The sequence below is a fragment of the Daktulosphaira vitifoliae genome, unplaced genomic scaffold (assembly GCF_025091365.1).
Source record: "Daktulosphaira vitifoliae isolate Bord-2020 unplaced genomic scaffold, ASM2509136v1 Scaffold_2, whole genome shotgun sequence".
NCBI classification, from domain to species: Eukaryota; Metazoa; Arthropoda; class Insecta; order Hemiptera; family Phylloxeridae; genus Daktulosphaira; species Daktulosphaira vitifoliae.
This window is the reverse complement of record NW_026099573.1, coordinates 20197241-20215461: the sequence shown is the minus strand read 5'-3', so window position 1 is coordinate 20215461 and position 18221 is coordinate 20197241. Positions and strand designations below refer to the sequence as shown.

Here is an 18221-nt window from a genome sequence, read left to right as displayed (position 1 = left end):
TTATATTTCGTTTCGTGCATTTAAACCCAATATAATTAATTAAGCTCAAACATGACAGGCTGTTTAATTTTTATTACATTAATATAACAAAACTTGAATTTTTTCTACATTTAAAATTATTTTGCAGAAACGTTTAGTTAACGATTTAGTTGGGAATAAGAAAAATATGAAAAACATTATAATTTGATAATTATTAAAACATTTTTATTTACAAGTTTGTTATTTTTTCTATGTTAACCTCTTATCAAAACATTTTATGGGTAATCATTTAAATTTGATACTCTGAAAATCTATATTTAAATTTGACAAAAACCAGACAAATTTAACAAAGTTATATCTTTTAATAATTTAGTGAATTTTTATAATTTATTACTGAAGCTGTTGTTATGTAATAATTTTAACAAAAATATTTTAAAGTTAATTGAAATTCTATTTTGAAAATAAACATTTGTTAAACTATGTTGATTAAAAGTTAACTTATAATTTAGATTCAGTAATTACGAGATTTATGGAATGTTCATTATATATATGAGTAACTTCTATTTTCATACAGCAACTATATTAAATATACGCGTAAAATCAATATAATTTAAGTTCCCTACTAAAAATAAATTATTTTATTTTGTTTATGAGACATTGGATCATATTTTTACTTCAAAATTTATAAAGGAAAAATAGTTACTGGTTAAATGTTTCTAAACCTTATACATTTTAACTGAATACCATCTAAATATCTTACTATTTGAATTATATTAAGGAAAAAATACTAATTCAGAAAAATGAATATATCACAACATTAATAGGGTGTTTCATTTATCATAAACCATTTAATTAATCAAAAAATAATGTTGGAATTTTTTTTTTATTACTTTTAGTATGTGTTTTACAATTTATCAATCATAAAGTACTTTTAGCTTCGATGCAAAACTGAGAAGGTATTAGTATTACTATGATTGGTTTTTTTTGTGTCTGTTACCACTTTTTCTCAGCTCTCACCGATTTCTTTCAACGATACGTCAAAAAATCACAAATCGTATCTAGTTGAAGACTACCCTCAAAAATTGAAAAAAATTCCCTCGTTCCCCGTAAATGGGGAAATCTCCAAAATAATTTAAATTTTACAAATTTAAAAATCGCTAATTTTCGACATTTTTTACTTAAAATTGCCATAACTTTTTTTAAAAATGAAGAAATCGATATAAATTTTATTTATATAGATACATGACGTATTTACCTATCATTTAATATATTTTTTTTATAAATTTGACCATTTACCTGCCCACAAGGAGGAATTTAAATGACAACTTTTTCATAAAAAATTAACTTTTGAAAGTGTTCCAGAAACTCTGACACTTTTATATATATCTTAAATTAAAATTAATGCAACATTTTTATCATGGGAAAAAAAAATTTCAGACTATTTTGTCTTCACGGAAAATGGCAACCGAATGCTATTCTTGTGTGAAAATTCTCGATTTTATATTTCATTTATTTGTGAAAAATGTATGGATCAATACAATATTTTCATGAGAAGTAGTATTTATATACATCTTTCATTCGACATACTTTTTTTTAAATCGGACCATTTACCTATATACAGAGAGGGTACAAAACTTTAGTCACACCCAGGAACCGCCACTGTTGTTAATGATAAGTAAATTAACACATCAAAGTTTGAGTAAAAAAGTTTTAAAACGATACCAGGAATTTTAAGAGATGTATAAAATTATATTTAGAAATATTGAAAGTAAATTTCTAGATAGATGATTTCTAAAAAAATTAAAATAGTACTAGGAATTTAGCAGATTTACATATCGTTTCAACAGCTGGTCGTTAGCGACAATTGCGTTATTCAACTTACAAAGTAGATGTACAGGTGTGATAAAACCATTGTAGAATAATTTTAGCCTAAAATAACTGATGACATCCTAGACGTTCAATAAAAAACAGAATTCGGCGTTTCCATGGTATATACATTTCGACTATACTGAGGACTACGAGAGAACGCAATTTGGCAACCAAATGATAAGACAAAAGATTCCTATGTTTTACAACTTGCATTCTCTCGTGATCTGCAGTATAGTAGGTTATATTCAACAATATAAGCTTCTGGTATTAAATTTTGTTAAAAATCCTTCATGAAACAATAAATCTTGACATTAATACGGTACCTGTGTATTTCAATTTATGTTATTTCCTAAAATAATTCGTTTAAGGTCCACGCACACTTAGTTTGAGAGGATTTAAGAGTAGAACTGTAGCAAGGAGGGCGAAAGATGCCAATACCCCGGACACAAAAATCAAGAAATTAAAAAAATATATTAATAATATAGAAAATATTTATCTAATTACAAAGATCGAACGAAGTAATGCATTATTATATTAAAAGGATAATTTAGTTATATCTTCAAAGATAAAAAGTAATTTTATTTTTAGAAAAAAATAATGGCGTATCGTTTCATCAAATTACAGATTTAATCTGTAGTAAAATGGGGTTGTAGGTCGAATCCGTCATAAAATCCATATTCTACACAGTTTTCAATATAAGAAAAAAAAAAGGTATGATGTTACCCTGGTTGTCACACTGAAGTTCAAAAATATGATATATACAATCCTATTCGGTAAAGTTAATCATAGTAAGCTTCTAAATGTTGAAATCTAGCTGTTTAATCGTGGAGGAGTCATATATATATACATGAATATTGTGAAAAAAATCTGCATGGATACTCCCACGCGGCCTTGGCGTAACTTGTCCAAATAATAGTTAAGGGCCCCCTATTTTACTTATTTAAAAATTTAGAAATTAATACTTATAAAGAAAGTCATCGAAAAACAGTAGCTTTCAAGTTGAGAGTATCCTATAAATGGTACTCATTTTGGGACCCCTAAGATCAAATTACGACACAGTTATTGTTCTTATAGTTAGGGTAGAAAATTAAGTATGGAAAATTTTTACTTGTTCATTGTGTTTCATCAAAAATAAATTTGTAATCATAGTAATATAAAAATTTGTGGATTAGACTATAAGTATATTTTTCATGAAAAAACTAAACCGAGTGTCAAGGAGTTAATTATAAACTCAACTTATTGTTAAAAATAAATGTACTATCAAGTATTTTTTGTAAAAAGAATAAAGCTAATTGAAGAACGCATGTTGCTTTAATTCAAAAATACTTTAAGATGACAATTATACGTGTTAAAAATGTTATATTTATTTTTCTTTTACTTCCATGATATTAGACCATTTACCAGAATAACCTTATATGTGCTACCACGTTTAATGTTCTTTAACCTGGTATTGCTTCATTCGGCTCGATTAAAAACTTGATAGGTAAGCGTTAGCGGATCGTTTATGTTTTTGTGTAAGTTTTGTTAATTATATATATATATAACATCAACAATTAACTACCAGAAATTTAATTGTTGAATTAAAAATGGCAAGTTCTGCAAGTAATAGAACGTCTCGGTTATTACCTGATGATTTGTCTCATGTCGAATTCGAAACTAGTGAAGATGTTGAAGTACTCTCTACCTTTGATGGCATGCATTTGCGAGAAGACTTGATTCGTGGTATTTATTCATATGGTAAGTGTCGAAAAATTAGTTAGACTATAAAATACTTTGTAAGACCATATAGGAAAATGAAAATGTCTAATAATGTAATAGTTTAAAATGTATGGCGTAGGAATTTAATATGGCGGACAGTTTGTACTATTATAGGTAGTAATAATTAGTAAATGGACACACTTTATTTAAAAAAAAAAAAAAATTTAATTTTTCACATTATAATACATAAAATTATATAAAAAAGTTATGTGTTAAAAATTTGAATGTATTGCAGATAATTTTAAGTAATTATCGATTAGTAATTAATTAATTTTCATGCTGAATTTTGCCTTATAAGTTTTATTTTCAATAGTTAACTTTGTTTTTATTTAAATTTTTTTAATTGGTGCTAAACTTTGTAAATAATAAAAATGACAACGTTGTTGTGTGTTGAGAGGCTCTTAGTATTAGCAAAATTGGAAGCTGATCTAATCTTTTTATTATAGAATCTCGGTACTTCTACCAGATTGTATCGAGTAATCCTGTTGAGGCCTTACAGTAAATTTTGTTGTTCCTAAAACTAGCTTCATTCATTCCATATAATTTATATACTTCTAAAATGGTAGTTATTGGTTTTGTGATTTATAAACATGAACTCTCAATTGGGGGTACAAGTTAACAACATTGTAATAGTATTTGTCTTTATGCCCCACTGTTTTAATTAAGATTGATTCTCATATACCCTCAAAATTTGTTTTACTATTTTTACAAACTGTTTTTTAACAATAATAATAGTAATAAAAATTCTTGTCAAGCTATAATAATAATATGTATTAAAAGCTATAAAAAAAAACTCAATGAACAACAATAATAATAAATATTTATTTCTATGGAGTGTTTTAAGATATCAGAACCTAATTGGTTCTCAAGGGATGTTGGCTGGTAATTCAAGTGTGGTAAATCAATGGTAACAAGCTTACACAAACTTTGTTAAAAACTATGTTACTAATATTTAATACAAATTCTAAGTTGATGTATTTGATAATGGTAAATTGTTAACTAACGTTGAAGTGTCTTATTAATTAAGCAAAATAATAAAATGTTTTATTTGCACCTGTACAGTTTATACTCATAATGAAGTTTTAGGTACATTTATGCTGATTAAGTACTAGTGTTTTAATGAATTGGTTATGTTGGACAAAGACAAATAATCTGTTTATAATGATTGTTTTAAAATTATTTATTGTATAATTAGGTAACTGATAATATTTATGGTTATATTTGTCATATATTTAGGATTTTTTTGGGAGGTGCTAATACATTTTTTTAATAATTTTGTGACAAAGTTTTTTGATAACTTTGCTCAAATTTCTTTTAAGGGTAACAGTTTTAATAAAAAAAATTAGTGGTCATATTTTTTTTGAGGGATGGCCCTTTGGTTATATGTAAAGTATACTCTTAAAATGTCACCAAACTAATATTAATTAAGTGTATTTCGTTTAAAGTTTTGAGAAATATAATTTTATCTCATCTTATAGAATATAATTCCCAGTTTACCTAAGTGTCTACCATCAATTATTATTCATTTATTTTTACAAAATATGTTTAATAAATATTTACTGTTATTTTTGTTTTTATTGTATAAGCTTTTATGTTATACAAATTAAATATTAGATTGTACAAAGTGTCCGTTAAATAGTCATTTGTGTTGTAAAATAATGATGTTTGTAGTTAAATCTCTAAAAATTCATGACAATTAATCTAAATACCTTCCTAGGCTTTGAACGGCCTTCAGCCATTCAACAAAGAGCTATCAAACCAATGATTAAAGGAAGAGACGTTATTGCTCAAGCTCAATCAGGAACCGGTAAAACAGCTACATTCTCCATTGCTATGTTACAGTCTATCGACACACAACTAAGAGATACACAAGTATTGTGTTTATCGCCAACTCGAGAACTTGCTGTACAAATCCAAAAAGTGAGTATCTTTAAAAACAAAACAACATAATTCCTATAATTCCTTCCAAAATTATACTTATATTAGTATAATTATATCAATGTTAATTAAAAACAAAATTTAATATTTAAAATGTTAAGCTTATTTCAAATCAAATGTCAGTTAGATTTTAATTTGTTTAATATAATTATCTTTTAAAAAATTTTACTAAAAAATAAAAAAAAATTTACTACTGAAAATTTTAAACTTATTTCATATAATGCTTAACATTAAAAAAATCTATTTTTAATTGTTTCTTTATAACGTAGTTAATTTTTTTATTCAAAGAGTAATTATTTTACTTTTTTGAGTTATCTACATTATTGTAATTTTCATTTCAATATTTTAAATGTATAAAACTTGATGAATTTTTTAATATTATTATTTTAGGTTGTTTTGGCATTAGGAGATTACTTAAATGTACAATGCCATGCATGTATAGGTGGTACTAATCTTGGAGAAGACATTAGGAAGTTAGATTTTGGTCAGCATATTGTTTCTGGAACACCTGGGCGTGTTTTTGGTAATAATATTGAGAAGTACTTTTAATTTTTTCTTTTATCACTGATTAGATTTAACAGTCTAATAGGCTGTTGCAAAATATTTAAATTTTGATAAATTAATTATGTAAGAGACTTTAATTAATTGTTTACTTAATAAATAAAATAAAATAGTAATGATTTTAAAAAAATATTCAAATCTTATTTAAATTTCATCTGATATTTATTTTTATTTTTTTGTAATTTGAAATATAATGTACCTATATTTTATTCTCTACTTGCATCACTAATTATTTTCAATTGAATCAGGTCTATTCTATCCTTTTTTCATTGAACATTTTGAATTAATGTATAATTTTCGGGGCTAATTGATTTATCAATCATACTATGAAATGAATTAGTATAATGTTTACAAGTAAAACAAATTATTATTACAATATATTTTTTTATTGGATTTTATTTTAAAAAAACTTGAATTAATGGGTAATAATTTTCTTTTTAACTATAAAATAGATATGATTAGACGTAAAACATTGCGTACAAGAAATATCAAAACATTAGTATTAGATGAAGCTGATGAAATGCTGAACAAAGGTTTTAAGGAGCAAATTTATGATGTCTATCGTTTTTTGCCTCCTGCAACTCAAGTAAATATATAACACTTTTTTAATTTTTAAAATTAAATAAAAATTTTTATTTTAATAGGTCATTCTTATTTCTGCTACTTTACCTCATGAAATTTTGGAAATGACAAACAAATTTATGACTGACCCTATTAGAATATTGGTAAAACGGTTAGTATATAAATTAAAGGTGTATATAATTTGTAGTGATTTTTTATAAATATTATATTACTATTATTATTTATAGTGATGAATTGACATTAGAAGGAATTAAACAATTCTTTGTTGCTGTAGAACGGGAAGAATGGAAATTTGATACATTGTGTGATCTGTATGATACTTTAACAATAACACAAGCAGTTATTTTCTGTAGTACTAAAAGAAAGGTAATTTTTCTATTATCTAATTAAAATATTATTTATCTAATATTACTTATTTATAATAAATAATATTTCCAATTAAAAGTTATTTTCATTTTTAACAATGTTTTATGGTAATTAAGAGTTATTATGTAAATATAGTTATAATGTATTAAAAATACATTTTTTAGTGTATTTTATGAGTTTTTTTTTATTGATACTTAGTTCTCTAAATAATGCTTTTATAATTACTTTATCTTTAAGAACAATAAAAAAATCTTCAAAGTTTGTAGCAACCTGAGAATCAAACTTTGAACTCTATGGTTCAAATTAATTAATAATTATACATATTAATAAGAAAAATTTATATATTAATATGAATATCAATTATGAATAATAATTGAATTCTCTATTTAGGTCGATTGGTTGACAGAAAAAATGAGAGAATCAAATTTTACTGTAAGTTCAATGCATGGTGATATGCCTCAAAAAGAGAGAGACGCTATAATGAAAGAATTCCGTGCTGGTCAGACGTACGTATTATTTCATTGTTTTTGAGTTTTTATTTTAATAAACTTATAATATTTGTATTAATACACCTTTACTTTTTTTTTAGGAGAGTTCTTATTACTACAGATATTTGGGCTCGTGGTATTGATGTACAACAAGTATCATTAGTTATTAATTACGATCTACCAAACAATCGTGAGTTGTACATTCACAGGTAAATTATTTTTTTTTTTTGTGCTTTCCAAACATTTGAAATTATGATTTTGAGATAAAAAAAAAGTTTTCATTTTATAGAAATTTATGCTTTATATTTTAACTTATTATATCATTGTGTAGATGAGTTAAATAAGTAAAAATTGGCCTGTTATATATATATATATATATATATAGTAAATTCCTTTATATATAATTTATAAGAATTTTTAATTTTGTGGGTTTGAAGAATCCAATTATCAAAAAAAAAATTTCATAATGTTGGTTACACATCTACCTGAAGTATGATTTTCATCTGACTTGAATGATTAGCATAGGTTATGCTCACTGTGTTCTTCTATTTTAATGGCAAAGTGCATCATGAATTCTAGTCATTAGATTAAACGGTTCAAAGCTGTTTGCGTGAAGCAATCTGAAAAAACAGCCCAGATTTGTGGCAAACAATTCATGCCTTTTGCACCACGATAATACACTTGCTCACTAACTCAAAGATATAGTTTGAGAAGAGTTTCGAGGATTAGAAGAAGCGTTGGCACAAGTGCATAATATCTAATGGGGACTTTTTTGAAGGCGACAACATTATTGTTCATGAATAAATAAATATTTTTTTCTAAAAACGAAAAATTCTCGTTATTTTCTGAGAACACACTTTGTATAAATGAGTACTTGGATATTGTATTAGAAAAGATATTCTATTAATTTCAAAAAATACATTTTCCCTGTATTTAATCTTTAAAAATTATTTTAATTTTACCTTTTTTGCTATAATTATAATAATCTCTGTAAATTATAATTTAGTTTTATCAGTTCTACACAATAATAGTAAGATATAATTTCTTCTTTATATCAGATTAAAAACTCATATAGTTTTTGAATATAATTTTATACAAATGCATAATCTTCAATAACCTAGCTAGAATAATTTTAATTTAAAATGTTGCTGTATTGTAATGTGTAAATCCATACATAATTTTTTCCTTTTTTACATGCATATTTTCCAATTTTTTAGCATAAAAATATGAGAATATAATATAATAGTTTAAATTTACATTTGTTAAATTTTTAGGATTGGTCGTTCGGGTAGATTTGGCCGTAAAGGTGTTGCAATAAACTTTGTAAAAAGTGATGACATAAGAATTTTACGTGATATTGAACAATATTATTCCACCCAAATTGATGAAATGCCCATGAATGGTATGTATATTTCAGTATTTTACCTTTCTCCTAAAACAATAATCATGAAATATGAAAAAAAATAATGATAATATTAGATTAATTTTTATTTTATATTTAGCTTTCAATACACAGCTATATCGCTTATAACTTTTATTGTTGTTATTATGTTTAATTAGAATTTTGTAGAAAAAGTTCAACAATCTTTTGAGGTTATAAGAGAATTGTGGGGTACAAGGACTAAATAGATTTAAATTTATTAATATTTATAAAAATTAACTTCATTTCTTTCTACACATTTAAACTTTGAAATTAAATATTATTTTATTAAATCTATGATTTTTTTTCTATAAATTAATTTCATATAATTATAATTACATATATTTGTAACTATAAACTTTTAAATATAATTCTTAAAATTTTATTGTCAAAATTGATAAATTATAAAGATTTCTTTTCATGATAAATAGAGTTTAAGAAAATGTTTTTAGGTCTAATTATAATATAATATAAAATTTATATTTAGACCCTTTGGTTAATTAACTAATTTTTTTTTCAGTTGCTGATTTGATCTAATATGTACACAGAAGAAAAAATATTACTAAGATATACTTGACAATTTTTTTTTATTTTTTTTTTAATATTAGTATTAGTTTGATAATGTAATGTATGTTGTTAATAAATTAAGTAAACCATAATACTGATAAAAAGTTTTATTTTTACATTTTAAAATCAAATTATTCAAATAAATAATTTTTCTTTATAGACACCGTCATAGATTAAATACACATAGATTGGCCATGGGAATCAGACTATTGGCAGCTGATTTTTTGTTAATTTATAACTGGAAACGTATTACCCCTTTGAAGAATATTTATTAATGATGGTAGAGGTTTTCTTTCTTCAGCTTCATTCTTCCCACTAAAACCATACCCTCCGTGTACTCTTTCATATCCTTTCTTCTGATTACCTACATGTCCATTCGTATCTCTACCTATCACCGCATCCTCATTGCCAGATACCCCTTGCATCACTTCATCCACCTCTCTCCAAAACACTTCCTTGTCTATTTCACCACATCATACTGTGGTGCTTAGGCACTTATTACATTCAGCACTTTTTCCTCAAATATCAAAAATTTTTGTTTTAATTACAATACTAAAATAATTTTATTGACCATTTTAATAGCACAATACTAACACTATCCAACTAACAGATACTTGCACAGATTTATAATAAAACCGTTTTATTATAAAACAGGACATTTCAGGTCAAATCACTAAATTTTCGTGTTTTCTTGTATGCCTATTAATATTGAATTTATTCAATGTGAATTTACAAGTTGTCAAATGTTATAGGCACCGACACTAGTTAACTTATTGTCTGCCAGAGCGAACTCTTCAGTTCGGTGCACGATATTTATAGAAAAGTAATCATAGTTTATAGAAAAGAAACATGCTTTAAAGAAAAAAGAACCATTGATTCTATAAACATTTTGTTTTATGAGAACTATGAAAAAACAAATTTACGAACTAAGATAAAATGGATTGGTTACGAAGCTTTATCGAGCAATCTGGTTTCGTTGATGCAACAGTTACGTAATAGCGCCATCTACTATTTTATATGAATTTTCCTGATTTTCCATTCCAAAACCAGATCGCATTCTTCGTTCTCGTCGACCTTATCGTGTCCAGTATATTTTATCTTAATTCGTGGTTATAACGTATAAAATAAGTAAAATGAATAAGAATATATGATATACATAAAAAACGAGAGTGAAATCGATGTAATTTTCCGAAATCAGATAATGAACTGTTGGTCGTGAGCCGAATCGAATATATGAACCTTTGCGTATAGAGTGCACTATATCTAGAAAGTTGGAGAATATTCATAGACGTAAGTAACATAGATGGCGTTACATTTTGAATAATCTAGACGCTTTAATTTAGAATATACGACTTCGTTTGTCACGTGTCTAATTTACTAAGAGTCATACAGTGAAAGTCTAACAATTTTTGATGATATCATGCTAACTAAGAAGCAATTAGTTTAATTTTCTATACTGGTTTTTTTTCTGTGTCAGTAATCAAATTGATTAACTTTTACATACAATTCTCCTTAATCATCAAGATAAAGAGATATATCCTCAACAATTACAATTCAAATAGATGAATTTAATTTTTTTTAAACTTGCATTAAATTATAGCTAACATAATGTACCTTACATGTTAATATAATGTACTTATAATATGATGGAATAAACATTCTGAATTTTGATTTTATGTATTCTTAGCCGAATATGATAAATTTTTTATTTTCAATTATTCTCCATCTTACAGCACATCAAAGCGTTTTCAATCAATACTAATCTAAAAAAATTGCCTCATCTCTCCTTTGTTGGATTCTGTCAATATTAGCAACTTAAACCGTTTAATTTGTTTTCGGTTATGAAAATCCCAAAAATCTATTTAAACTGTTATAATCAGTTTTCAGGAAACCGATTAGATCCTCTGGTTTGTAATTAACTTTTTTTTATGTACTTTCAGCTTGGTTGATATTTTAGCTATGAGAAGGTATTAATTTTATCGTGTGTTTTTTAAGTAATAGTTAGGACTGACATATGGGAATCTGGCTTGGTGGATACTAGTCTTTTTTTTTCCTCGCTTTAATCCCTACTAATTTGGAGTCGACCACCTTTATTTTAAACTTCACTGGACACGATCACCCTTGGCGAATACTAGGCTTGGTGGATACTAGTAAATATTTAAATCTAACTAATTAAAATTACTATGACATACACTTCAACGTAAATATACTTAAAAAAAAATTTGATCATTACTTTTTTTAGGGGTTAACTAGTTTTTAAAAGAAATAATAACCATCTCGAATATTAAGTAATATTTATTGTAGTAATAAAAAAAAAAAGTTTTCTTGTATTCAACAATATTTTTCAATCTAGCTATTGTACTCTTTTTTTAATATTGGTAAAAGTTTATAGATCTAACAATTTATAATTTTTAATGGATAATGATCCATATTTTGGGGTCTATTCATATATTCGTGAACCGTTAAATGCTTAATATTTTCTTCCATGATTACAAATTCATTGAATTTGTAAGCCACGATGTAGATATAATACAATTGTGACGTTATGTTATTATCGTATATGATTACATGAGGTATTATCACTAAGATCTCCTAAATATTATCAATTAGAGAAAATTCCGAATCATAAATGTTATTAGTTTCTATTAGAAGTGGCCAGATTCCTGGCTCTCTCTTTAATTAAATTAAGTCATCATTTGTTATCAGTCTGAGCGTATTGGAAAGCGAAAATATTGAGACCCTTGAACGAGTCAATACCAAAAGTATGTAAATGGGCATAGTAATTAAGATCAATAGAATATTTATTAATTGTTAACAGCAATATTGAATATAATATCAGTATCATTAGGTAGTATAGATCACTTACGTGGATTCATTATAAATGCCACAATTCAGTTATGACAACATATATTATCACATATCAAGCATAACTCATTCTGAGTTAATATATTAGAAATATTTGAATAAATTATTGTTTTAATATTACCTAAAATAATATTTTACTTAAAGTAATTATTGTTAGTAGCTTTTATAGTAACTTATTTCTTTAGGAGTTAAATTAAATCTTAATTTATTGAAAAAGAGTAGTTATCCATTTTGTCTTTCTATATTTTAATTTTAAAAAGTTCAATTTTGTAGAGTATTTCATTAAAACTCTGGCAAGATTTAGCTCAGAGTATTACATTTTGTTAGGGCAGTGATTTTTGTTTTCTCATTAATAACTAAGCTAAATATTATGTATCTTTTATTAGATATATTATGTTTTTATAACGCAATTGAATTATGGGTTTAATATATTGAATCCTAAAAATATTCTTTATAAAGAGTATTTTTGGGATTATATCAGGAACTACATAACTTTATAAAGAAGGATAACTTAAGCAACAGTTGTTTTTTTTTTTTTTTTAATTAAACATTTTTAGATTATTGTTATTTAAGACTTAATGTTTTCATGGCAGATTATTACATCATTTTATATAATAATTAAATTTTACTTAATTATTGTATTTAATACAGTGATTGATTTATCAGAAAATGTTTTATTTATTAAATAAAATATTGTATGTTATCATCTAAATTTATACTTAAGAATATTTAAATTATGATTCAGTTTAATTATAATATAGTTTTATTGTATTTCAGTAAATAGATAGAAAATGTTTCTTTGGGATTGGGTATCTGGAGCTTTAGGATATTTAGGTAAGTAAATTTTCTACTAAATTTAATTAATATAACAGCATTATATCAACTAATATTAGCATTAAATAGTTATAATTAACAATTAGTAAATTTATAACTGTAATGCATTATGTATCTTAGTAACATTTTACTTTATTAAAGAAATATTTTATTTTTACTATATTAATTATATTTTATTATTTGATTAAGTGAATTTTGTGTTTTAGGTTTATGGAAAAAGTCTGGAAAGTTACTTTTTCTTGGATTAGATAATGCTGGAAAAACTACTTTGTTACACATGCTTAAGGATGATCGTTTAGCTCAACACACTCCTACATTACATCCAAGTATATATTTATCAATTCTAGGCATATTTTTTAGAAAATATTATTTGTGTATAAATATCTATAAAAATTATATCCTCTTACTTTAATTAAAAATTAAGCTTACTTTTCTTAAAATATGAACTAATATCTTGTAATTAATTTTATAATTCTGAACTCTAGTAAAGTTTTTGGTTTTGGTTTAACATTACCAGTTAAAACATAGATAAGAGTATTTCATGTTTTAAAGCTCTATTAATTTCTCTCTAAAAGCTCTCTGGAAAATTTTCTGTTATAATAATGAAAAAATATTTATAATTGACTGACATAAATATTTTAATTTACTACTTTATGTTGAATATTAGATTTTTCTCATAAACAAAAGCTGTAAATGTTATTGTATTAAGAATTACAGTATCACAAATAATAGTAAAATGTTCAGTTTGTTAAAAATATTGGGGAAAAATCAAAAGTATTAATACAATAATTGTATTATTACTTTTGATTTTTGTTAGTATTTAGTTTTTTTCTAGTATTTTATACAGCTAAAGCAATTATTAATAATGGGTTAAAAATAGGTGATGACATTATGGAAATGTAATTATATATAGCTGAAAAAATTAATTTGAACATTTTATCAAAATAAAATTATTTTAAAAAAATGTAGAGAATTAAGTATACTTATTCTTTATTTTACTTCAATACTACTAACTAAAAATGTATACAGCTTGTACTGATGATTATTATTTGCATACTCTCCATGACATTTTTATACTTTGGGGCAGGAAGAGGACAACTCCGAAATTACTTATAATAAAAATAATACCCACGTTTCATTTCCAGTCATCACTATATCATGCTAATAACTTCAAAAATACGGTCTTATAATTATTATTGTCCCATAATTTTCTTAATCATTATCTATTAAATAAGTTAGTTAATTATATATTATACCATTTGACAAAATAAAGTTTTTTTTTTCTTCACCCTTATCCCAACTACTTGGGGTCGGCCACCCTTATCTTAATTTCACTTGATACAATCTTCCACATCAGATGTCCTCATATCGCATTCAATAACATCCTTCCATTTCTTTTTTGGGCTTCCTTTGCCTCTTTTTCCTTCAACATAAATTTCCTAAACTGTTTGTTCTTACAGCTTCCAATTCCTCTCTCTTTATAGCATGACCAAATTATCGAAATCTATTTTTTCTCATCTTATCCATTATTGACGCTATACCTATATTTCCTCTAATATATTCGTTCCTAATCCTATATACTTAAGTCGGAGTGACTTCAGTCTGAGTGGAGTACTCATCCATCTAAGCATTCTTATCTCTGCTACACTCATACTCTGCTCTATTTTCCTGTCAACCACCCAATACTCTGAACCATACAAAACTTACTTTTCAGTGTTATTGAAATTCTCTTGTCACATAACATACCAGATGCTTCTCTCCACTTCACCCATCAACACTTAATACTATGTCTTTCATCCTTATCAATACCACCATTTTTTTGTACAACTGATCTTAAATACTTAAAACTAAGGTATAAGTGTGGAACATAAATAATACTTTATAATTGATAAATTGAGAAAAACATGTAAAAATCTCCCCAAAAAATGTCTCAATTTTATTTTTATTTTTTGACTATTAAGTGGTTTATGATATATAAATTATTCTGTATAAATATAATTCATAATTATCTTTTTGTTAATTTTTTTCATATTTTAAAGCATCTGAAGAATTATCAGTTGGGAATATTAAATTTACAACATTTGACTTGGGTGGTCATTCTCAAGCTCGTAAAGTATGGAAAGATTACTACCCAGCTGTTGATGCCATTGTTTTTTTGGTCGATACATGTGATCGTCAAAGAATAATGGAGAGTAAAAAAGAACTAGATTCTTTACTTCTTGATGAATCTTTGATTAACTGTCCAGTACTTGTTCTTGGAAATAAAATTGATAGACCAGGAGCACTCAATGAACACGAATTAAGAACATATTTTTCTTTACATCAAACTACTGGAAAGGTAGTATTTCATTTTATTTATGTAATGAAATATTGAGTATTTATATTTATTTGGTTTTATAAACATGTAACATATAATAACATAAAAAATGTATAGAAAGTATAATGGTATACAGTCTCTTATTAAGTTTTGTTATTATACAGAGTTATACAGTGTTCAGTAAGTAAGGAAACGGGTTTCTATTTTTCTCATTGTTTGTAACAACTGACCTATTTCCTTATTTACTGAACATTGTATAATAATTTGTGTAATTATATATTTTTATAGGTAGAAAGTAAATTTACAATTACCAATTATTTTGTTAATTATAATATATGTCAAAATGATATTTGTAAAACATTTTCATCTTTGAATTAAAATTATGCATACATAATAACTATTGTTATTAAAAAATATTAGAATTTTTTTTTTATAAATACTATTTGCCAGTCAAACATTTATATAATAAAATAATTGTTGGTGTAAAAATGAAAATATAATACAATATAAGTGTTATACTTATTTTATTTTTATGTATTATGCTGATTCACCATTATGTGATGAAAAAATTTTGTATAATATCATTTCTTAATAATTAAAATTTGTACTCAACCTATTTCATACTTATAAAATCAAATTTTTAGGGTAGAGTATCAAGAGCTGAACTTCCTGGGCGCCCATTAGAAGTTTTTATGTGCTCTGTTCTAAAGCGTGAAGGTTATGCGGAAGGATTTAGATGGTTAGCACAATATATTGATTAAGATATAATATGCCTAATTTTTTTTTTAAATATACATATTTATAAAAATTATGATTCAAATATATATATTTTTTTTTACTGTATTAATTTTTAATTATTACGAAACTAAAATATAAACTTTCAATATACATTGAATTATTTTTCAAACAAAAAAAAATTACATGTAGATAAAAAGTGTGATTATGTGTACATTTTTACTGAATAATTACTGTTTTTATTGTTTTAAATTAAATTTTTATCTACAACAATTTAATAAAGAGTATTACATTTATTTTATGTATACATTTTTCTGGTAATTTTTTTTTTTTATTATTTATAAATCACCCTAAATTAAGGTGTTATTTAAATGTTTAGTATGAATGAATATGTTTTTAAAAATAAAAAATAAATTAAACACTACTCTATTTATGAAGTAAATCTTAGTCCAGAAATTTTCTACAAATCAGATTCAAATGTATTCGCACCACCGTTATTAGTTTATTTCATTGTATTGATCATATTGGAATATCGAGTTTAAAAAAAAAACCGATATTAGACCTGAATTAAAAAAAAACTATAATGTAAGGCGGTAAATCAATTTATACTTTAATAAACATAACAAAAAAATTTATGTTTGTGAGTCTGTTGTTGACAGATGATCATTAAGTATAAATAATTTTTTTTATAAATTAAGAACTACTTCATCCTTGATACAATAAAATGTTACATTTTTTTTAAGTAGGTATATGTAAATTGTTATAAATTATGTTTTTAATTATAATTTGTAATTTCTGATTGGTAAAAAATTAAAATTGACTCATCTCTATTATAAACCCTGTTTTTATTTATATACAGGTTGAATTATCTAGATATACTTTAATATAAAATATATAATTATCTCCCTATGTAATGTCGGCTCTACCTTACGATTTGAAGAAATTTATACACCGTCTGTCGACCTGATGTAAATTCATTATGATTAAGTAAGCCAGTATGGCGATAAGGTGTGTATCACTGTTAAATANGGTAGAAAGTAAATTTACAATTACCAATTATTTTGTTAATTATAATATATGTCAAAATGATATTTGTAAAACATTTTCATCTTTGAATTAAAATTATGCATACATAATAACTATTGTTATTAAAAAATATTAGAATTTTTTTTTTATAAATACTATTTGCCAGTCAAACATTTATATAATAAAATAATTGTTGGTGTAAAAATGAAAATATAATACAATATAAGTGTTATACTTATTTTATTTTTATGTATTATGCTGATTCACCATTATGTGATGAAAAAATTTTGTATAATATCATTTCTTAATAATTAAAATTTGTACTCAACCTATTTCATACTTATAAAATCAAATTTTTAGGGTAGAGTATCAAGAGCTGAACTTCCTGGGCGCCCATTAGAAGTTTTTATGTGCTCTGTTCTAAAGCGTGAAGGTTATGCGGAAGGATTTAGATGGTTAGCACAATATATTGATTAAGATATAATATGCCTAATTTTTTTTTTAAATATACATATTTATAAAAATTATGATTCAAATATATATATTTTTTTTTACTGTATTAATTTTTAATTATTACGAAACTAAAATATAAACTTTCAATATACATTGAATTATTTTTCAAACAAAAAAAAATTACATGTAGATAAAAAGTGTGATTATGTGTACATTTTTACTGAATAATTACTGTTTTTATTGTTTTAAATTAAATTTTTATCTACAACAATTTAATAAAGAGTATTACATTTATTTTATGTATACATTTTTCTGGTAATTTTTTTTTTTTATTATTTATAAATCACCCTAAATTAAGGTGTTATTTAAATGTTTAGTATGAATGAATATGTTTTTAAAAATAAAAAATAAATTAAACACTACTCTATTTATGAAGTAAATCTTAGTCCAGAAATTTTCTACA

General features: G+C 24.5%; 2 protein-coding genes across 6 annotated transcripts; both read left to right on the top strand.

Annotated features, from left to right (window-relative positions):
* Nucleotides 1–3315: 3315 nt before the first annotated feature.
* Nucleotides 3316–9620, top strand: LOC126897865 (eukaryotic initiation factor 4A-III). The gene is made up of 10 exons (XM_050671797.1): nt 3316–3585; nt 5324–5526; nt 5935–6067; nt 6558–6691; nt 6750–6838; nt 6915–7053; nt 7444–7559; nt 7643–7750; nt 8816–8943; nt 9482–9620. Exons 1-10 carry the CDS (start codon nt 3435–3437, stop codon nt 9496–9498), a joined length of 1218 nt encoding a protein of 405 aa, XP_050527754.1. The 5' UTR covers nt 3316–3434; the 3' UTR covers nt 9499–9620.
* Nucleotides 9621–12122: 2502 nt separating this feature from the next.
* On the top strand, nt 12123–17864 carry LOC126897872 (GTP-binding protein SAR1b-like). Of its 5 annotated transcripts, none has more exons than XM_050671809.1 (5): nt 12123–12290; nt 13155–13227; nt 13434–13553; nt 15267–15565; nt 16189–16387. In XM_050671809.1, exons 2-5 carry the CDS (start codon nt 13185–13187, stop codon nt 16303–16305), a joined length of 579 nt encoding a protein of 192 aa, XP_050527766.1. In that variant the 5' UTR covers nt 12123–12290; nt 13155–13184; the 3' UTR covers nt 16306–16387. The 5 variants fall into 5 exon arrangements, with proteins under 5 accessions (XP_050527766.1, XP_050527765.1, XP_050527764.1 ...); XM_050671808.1 differs by lacking the exon at nt 16189–16387 and adding an exon at nt 17666–17864 and having other exon boundaries at nt 12124–12290; nt 13171–13227; XM_050671807.1 differs by having other exon boundaries at nt 12124–12290; nt 13171–13227.
* The last annotated feature ends 357 nt before the right edge of the window (nt 17865–18221 follow it).